The 7,214-nt window shown below is 59.5% G+C and overlaps 1 protein-coding gene across 2 annotated transcripts in view; it reads left to right on the top strand.

Annotated features, from left to right (window-relative positions):
- HID1 (HID1 domain containing) overlaps positions 1–6,631 on the top strand; it is a 14,316-nt gene extending 7,685 nt beyond the window's left edge. For both annotated transcript variants that reach the window (XM_011941574.1, XM_011941535.1), the window contains exons 12-18: positions 1,370–1,534; positions 3,095–3,322; positions 3,717–3,823; positions 4,302–4,382; positions 5,025–5,116; positions 5,304–5,462; positions 5,734–6,631. In XM_011941574.1, coding sequence (XP_011796964.1) covers positions 1,370–1,534; positions 3,095–3,322; positions 3,717–3,823; positions 4,302–4,382; positions 5,025–5,116; positions 5,304–5,462; positions 5,734–5,797 — 896 coding nt within the window. In that variant the 3' untranslated portion in view covers positions 5,798–6,631. The remainder of the gene's footprint in view (positions 1–1,369; positions 1,535–3,094; positions 3,323–3,716; positions 3,824–4,301; positions 4,383–5,024; positions 5,117–5,303; positions 5,463–5,733) is intronic.
- The last annotated feature ends 583 nt before the right edge of the window (positions 6,632–7,214 follow it).

The raw sequence follows: 7,214 nt of genomic DNA, 5'->3' as shown, positions 1-7,214 counted from the left end.
TTTTTTTTTTTTAGTAGAGACAGGGTTTTGCCATGTTGGCCAGCCTGGTCTCGAAGTCCTGGCCTCAAACAATCTGCCTGCCTTGGCCTCCCAAAGTTCTGGGGTTACAGGCGTGAACCACCACACCCGGCCATATTTCATTTTATTTCTAATTATAGTGACGGGATCTCACTATGTTTCCCAGGCTCATCTCGTACTCTTGAGCTCAAATGATCCTCCTGCCTCAGCCTCCCAAAGTTCTGGGATTATATAGGCGTGAACCACTGTGGCCTCTTGTGTGTTTCATTTGTGCAGCATACACATCAGGACTAGCTGTGTTTCAAGCACGAAGTGGCCATACATGGCTGATGTCCGCTGTGTTGGGCAGTGCAGGTTTGGACAATTGGAGTCACACAGTATGGGGATGTGGAAGCCCCACCCTTTCTGCCTTTGCCCTCCGTGTCCAGTCCCCACCCCCACCCAGCAAGGACTGCACACAGCTGCTGGGGAGGGGAAGCAGAAGGAGCCAGGCTTCCTGGGATTCAGGACCCAGCAAGGCAGGTGGCCATGGGCTGGGGCAAAATGCCTTCAATGTGAACATCTTTTGGAGAGGATGGTCGTGGCTAGGGCCGGCTGGCCTGTCTGTGGCCTGGTTTAGACTGCAGGGTGGGTAGTGTGGGGTGGTAGAGGCCTCTAGCTGGGCTGTGATCTCTGGGACCAGGACTGTCCCTTTCCCTCCTGGTTCACCCTCTGGCTCCATCTCACAAATCTCCACTGAGGCAGTTCTGAGAACACATTTGTGAACAAGACAGCCCTGGTCCCTGCCCTGAGGGGCCCTCAGCCTAGGGAGGGAAAATGACACAAGACAAGGAAGCGTGCAGCTAGATCAGCGTGGAATGTCAGGCTGGGTGTGCCCCCAGGGTTGGGCCCCAAAATACATCTCTAGTGACATGACAGCTTGACGTTCTGGAAGGATCTAAAGTCCTGAGTTTGTATCCTTGCACGATCATTTCATTACTGGGGGAACTTGGGACAAATTTACAACCTTCTTTGAGCCTCAGTTTACCTATCTGTAAAATGGGGATGATCTTGTCCATGTCCTGCCTCCCTCGTGGTGTGGGGGACTGGCATGGGTGGGATGCGTGTGGCTGTGTAAGCAGGACAGCTGTCTTCATAGTCGAGGGGTGAGGGTGAGGCCTAACTGCCTCCCAGGACTCTGCACACAGTATGGCCAGTGTGGACTCGGCCTCTTGGGCCTTGCACTTCCTGGCTCTGCAGGGGTCAGGGAGGGATTGGGAGCAGGAGCCTGTTGTTCCACCCAGGCCCAGGATGTGCAGGGATGGCTTGGTGGGGCGGGGGGCCCAGGAGTGAGCTGGCCCCTCCCCTACAGTGTCCCCCTACCTCAAGAGCCTGTCCATGGTGACTGCCAACAAGTTGCTGCACCTGCTGGAGGCCTTCTCCACCACCTGGTTCCTCTTCTCGGCTGCCCAGAACCACCACCTGGTCTTCTTCCTCCTGGAGGTCTTCAACAACATCATCCAGTACCAGTTTGACGGTGAGGCACCAGCCTGAGGCCCTGGTGATCAGGGTGGCCAGTGGGCCTCCTTCCTACCTAAGGAGGGCACAGCCCAGGAAGTGGCCTCTGGGAGGTGCTGGACTGCTTGCCTTCTGCCCCCCAGTTCATTCATTCAGTGTACATTTATTGAGCATCTATAGTGTACCTGGGTGCAGGGGATACAGTGGGGAACAAAGCTTTGCTGCTTGCCCTGTGGAGCTCACAGCTGGGGCTGGAGGCAGGGAGGGAGGCTTCAAACAGATGATTACCCTCTAATGGACATCTGAATTTTTTTTTTTCCGATGGCATCTCACTCTATCACCCAGGCTGGAGTGCAGTGGTGTGATCTTGGTTCACTGCAATCTCCTTCTCCCAGGTTCATGCAATTCTCCTGCCTCAGCCTCCTAAGTAGCTGGGATTACAGGCGCCCTCCAATATACCTAGCTAACTTTTTGTACTTTTAGTAGAGACAAGCAATCTGCCTGCCTCGGCCTCCCAAAGCACCAGAGTTACAGGCATGAGCTGTTGGGCTGGGCCTTCCCCTTTGTGGGATTTCACCATGTCAGCCAGGCTGGTCTCAAACTCCCGACCTCAAATGATCCACCTGCCTCGGCCTCCCAAAGTGCTGGGATAATAGGCATGAGCTGCCGCACCTGGCCTGAAGTGTGATGGAAGTGCAGAGTAGTAAGACCCTGATGGGCATCGTAGCAGCCCGTCTGCCCAGTGTTGCAGACACCTGGCTGCCTGCTGTCACTTCAAGCCTTGCCACTCGTTAGCCCTGTGACCGGGGCACGTCACCTGACCTCTCCGAGCCTCAGTGCCCTCATCTGTAAGTTGCTCATAACAATGGTTCTAAGAGTCCTGGTCTCAGAAGGTATTGGGCAGATTGAGCAAAATAACCCCCAGAAGGCACTTAGCACAGTGCCTGGCAACTTAAAAATGATCGATTTTTATTATTGCTATGTCCAAAGTCGGTCAAATTTGCAGTGATCTCTGAGGGAGAAATAGGGGTAAGGTGGGGCAGGAGACAGCACATGCAAAGGCCCTGGGGTGGGATGTGGAACTGAAAGGGAAGAGTATGGCATGAGGCAGGACCAGAGATGGGGACTGGGGCCTGAGAGCTGGGAGAAGTCAGCGCTGGGGGATGGACGGCAGGCACATGCCGCATTATCCTCCGTGACTCCTCCTGGCCACTGTGCTCAGGAAGAGAGTCAGAATACTTAACAGCTGGCCTCTGTGGACGCTGCCATGCTGGGGCCTGCCCTCTTTGCCAGGTGTTAGCCCTTTAGTGCTGGGTTGTGGAGGGGGACTCAAAGGCACTGGGGCAGGGGTGTTGTGGGGTGCTCTGGTCTGACATGCTGGGATAGCCATAGTGGGCACACATAGCCAGTGCCAGCAGCCCTGCCGCAGCACTCTCTGTTGGGCTCCCTGTACCATCTCCAACCCCTTGGGCAGACACCCTCCTGTCCTCCAAACTCCCCCTTCTGGGAAGCCCACCCAGATTGGACTGGGGGAGCTGGAGGGGGCCTCCCTGAGGCGAGGCATGCTCCCTGCCCACAGGCAACTCCAACCTGGTCTACGCCATCATCCGCAAGCGCAGCGTCTTCCATCAGCTGGCCAACCTGCCCACGGACCCACCCACCATTCACAAGGCCCTGCAGCGGCGCCGGAGGACACCCGAGCCCTTGTCTCGCACCGGCTCCCAGGAGGGCACCTCCATGGAGGGCTCCCGCCCCGCCGCCCCTGCAGAGCCAGGCACCCTCAAGACCAGCCTGGTGGCTACTCCAGGTCTAGTGCTAGTGGAAGGGAGAGGAGCGTGGATACCGGTGTGGCTGGGGGAGGGACACGGTCTCGGGGTGTCACCCCATCTCTGGCAAATAACGTGGCTTGTGTATGGAATCCAAGGGGATGGGGCTGGGTAACAGGGATGGGGGGAGGGTACTGGGTGGGCTTAGCATGTGTAGCTTGGTGTTGGGGGCAGAGCCTCAGGGCGAGTGTAGACTCTGGAGGGATGAGCACAGGAGAAGGTGTTGCAATGATCAGACACTGCCTCTAGAGCCAGCGGAGGTTCCAGAGGGAAGCAGGAGTAAAACAAATACAAATAAAAAGTAAAGTGGGTGGAGGAAGGGCTAGAAGGGGCACTGTGGCGGGGGGTCCTCACTCCCACCTGTGCCCTGCCCAGGCATTGACAAGCTGACGGAGAAGTCCCAGGTGTCAGAGGATGGCACCTTGCGGTCCCTGGAGCCTGAGCCCCAGCAGAGCTCGGAGGACGGCAGCCCGGCCAAGGGGGTGGGTGATGGGGACTCCTGGAGCCAGGCGTGGCTGGCCCTTCCCTTCTCCTCTGGCCTCTGCAGTGGGGGTTGGGCCGGGGCACTCTGGGGTCACCTGCAGCAGAGGGGCAGGCACCCAGTGCCCAGGACATTAGGGCCAGCGCTGCTGACGCCCTTGGGGGTGGGGGCCTTTCACAGATCCCTCCCTTGTTTCCTGGTCCCGGCGAAGCCCTTGGCCTTCAGACTTCTCATCCCTCCGCCTTATCTGAGCTGGCCTTTACCCAGCCTGCCCTGTCAGCCGCTGGCCCTAAACCTGTCACTAGGTTGGGCTGGGCCTGGGACCTGGGGCAAAGGCTGCTGGGCTGGGCCTTCCCCTTTGTGGGATTTCCAGCTGCCAGTGGAGAGGGCTCATTGCCCGCTACTCTACCCCTCACCCAACCCTGCCATCCCTCACCCAACCCTGCCATCCCTCACCCCTGTTCTTTTCTGGGGGCCAGGAGCCCAGCCAGGCATGGAGGGAGCAGCGGCGACCATCCAGTTCATCAGCCAGTGGGCAGTGGAGCCCAACGCCGGAGTGGGTGAGGGACCCCATGGCAGGCGAGCAGGGGCTGGGGTTTGGGCAGATGGTACAGGGGCGGGAGCTGGGTTGGGGTTCCCTGGCCCAGGGAAGCTCAGTGAAGATGGCAATGAGTCCGAATCAAAGGACCCTGGCGTAGCAGCCTGGCTCGGGGTCCATCCTTCCGGCTGGTGACATCCCACGTGTTCGGCCTCTCTGGCTCGGTTGCTTCCTTCGTCTACACTGTTGCCAGAGTCCCCAGCAGGATTAAGCCCCAGGCGCCCACAGTGCTCTCTTCCTTAATAAATCACTCTTTCCGACTTCCTTCCCTGAATCTCATCGCCACGCCCTGTGTCTCCTGAGATCACGCCAGTTGCACTGGAACAGGGATAATTGCTGTTCCTGCCTGACCACGCTGTTGTGAGGGCTAAAGGCGACAGTCTCCCGAAAGGCATGTGGCACAGCCATGGCTTAATGCGGAGCCATGGCGCTTGCCATCAATAACAATGAACTGTTCTGGGGTCCTGCTTGGTGCTAGGCTTGTGCTGCAGGGAGCAGGGGTGCTTTCTGCCTTGGGGAGCCTGTGGTTCTGAGTCAGGGTCAGGCTTGCCCTGCAGCCTCCAGGGGTTGCTTTCTCAGCCCCAGGAACCCCATGCCTCCCCAGGTCCTCTCCTGGAAGTCAAAGCTGCCGCTGCAGACCATCATGAGGCTGCTGCAGGTGCTGGTTCCGCAGGTGGAGAAGATCTGCATCGACAAGTGAGTCGGGCGCCGGCAGGGCCAGGGGGTGTGGGCGGGGCCGGGGGTGTGGGCAGGTGGACTCTGGGCGGGGCCAGCCTAGGCTTAGGTGGGTGTATGATGGGAAGCATGGGTCTTGGGAGTCCAGAGTGAGCCCTGTGCTCCTCTAGACCATGTGAGTGTGCTGGAGACACCCCTCTCCCTGCAGGGGCCTGACGGATGAGTCTGAGATTCTACGGTTCCTGCAGCATGGCACCCTGGTGGGGCTGCTGCCCGTGCCCCACCCCATCCTCATCCGCAAGTACCAGGCCAACTCGGGCACTGCCATGTGGTTCCGCACCTACATGTGGGGCGTCATCTATCTGAGGTGGGCCCCGGGGGGTGGGGTGGTGTCCGCCTGAGAGCCTGCCCAGCAGGGCTCAGCAGGGACCTCAGCTCTGGGCCCCACCACCCATGGTGGACTTCATGTCAAGACAGTCAACTAAGGTGGCCTTGCCTGGTTGAGGGTGGCACCTGCAGCCCAGGGTGGGACATCGCGACGGAAAGTGTTGGCTTGGCCATTCCTGCAACCCGGCTCCTCCTGGTGCCTTGTCTGCAAGGTGCCCCAGCACCTGGGTAACCCCCCACTTCCTCCACAGGAATGCGGACCCCCCTGTCTGGTATGACACTGATGTGAAGCTGTTTGAGATACAGCGGGTGTGAGGATGAAGCCGGCGAGGTGCTCAGTCTAGGGGAAGGCAGGGCCCTGGTCCCTGAGGCTTCCCTGACCCACCATTCTGAGCTTTAAATGACCACGATCAGGGCCTGGGACAGGCAGAGTGGCTGAGTCCTAAGTGTCAGTCCCCAGAGACCCCTGTGGCCAGGACAATGTGGACCGACTCTGATCTCCCTCAGCCCCTAGGCTGGACTCACAGGAGCCTCATCTCCGGGGCTAAGCCCCCGCCAGAGACCACTGCCCCCAATAGTCAGACTCCCCCTTTAAGACCTGGCTCAGTGCTGTCCCCTCAGTGCCCACCCACTCCTGTCCTGCCCAGCCCCAGAGGCAGAAGCCATCAGGTCACTGTGCCCTAAGGGATTTGACCAAGGAACCACGGGCTGTCCCTTGAGGTGCCTGGGCAGGGTGAGGGGGTGCTTCCAGCCTCCTAACCCGAAGCCAGCTGTTCCAGGCTCCAGGGGAAATAGGTGTGGCCAGGCTGCTCCTCGAGGAGGCTGGGAGCTGGCTGACTGCAAAAGCCAGGCTGGGGCACCTCCCGTATACTTGGGGCATGGTGTGGGGTGGTGAGGGTCTCCTGCTGTATTCTCCTGGGTCCGTGGAAATAGCCTGGCTCCCTCTTACCCAGTAATGAGGGGTAGGGAAGGGAACCGGGGGGCAGCCATTTAGTCCTCCCTGCCCTGCCCACTGCCTGGATGGGGCGATGTCACCCCCTCATCCTTCCCCCAGCTCTGGCCCCTGGGTCCCGCCCCCCAACCCCCTGTGTCAGAACAATCTTTGCTCTGTACAATCGGCCTCTTTACAATAAAACCTCCTGCTCCACATTCTGACTCTGCGGTTGAGGCGAGGGGCCAGGTGTGGCTCTTGTCTGCATTGGAGCTGGGGACTCTGCACCTCAGAGGGCCCCCAGTACATGACTGGGAACCAGCATTTGTTATTTTCTTGGGTGGGAAAGCAGGATTAGACCTTGTCACCTAGGGTTTGGGGCCCCTGGGCTGTTGCCACCCAGAGAAAGGGCCCACAGGAAAGGCCATGGGGCCACCCCAGGCAGCCACTGAGACAGCACGGGGAGGGATGTGCTTGCTAGTGATTCACTTCGGTGGCAGGGGCGGGGGGGCATGAGGAGGAGGGCAGAGCCTCATCTGCAGGGCCAGGGTTGCCCTCTCTGGCCTCGCCCCAGGCAGAGCCTGCTGTTTGCACTGGGCTCAGGGAGATGGACGGCCTGCCACACCTGATGGCTCAGGAATCAGCCAGGGGCCACAGCCTGCATGGAGAGCCAGCTGCAGAATGTCACTGGGGGCTCTGTTCTAGACAGAGGGTGTGCTGGGGAGGGGTGGGGGTGGAGAGACACGAGCCCCGACCTGTCTGTCCCACCTCCTCCCCTGGATCAGACCAAGGAAGAACTGA

Source organism: Colobus angolensis, unplaced genomic scaffold, assembly GCF_000951035.1.
Source record: "Colobus angolensis palliatus isolate OR3802 unplaced genomic scaffold, Cang.pa_1.0 Scaffold1, whole genome shotgun sequence".
Taxonomy (NCBI): Eukaryota; Metazoa; Chordata; class Mammalia; order Primates; family Cercopithecidae; genus Colobus; species Colobus angolensis.
The sequence above is the reverse complement of the archived record's forward strand: the minus strand, read 5'-3'. Positions and strand labels throughout refer to the sequence as shown.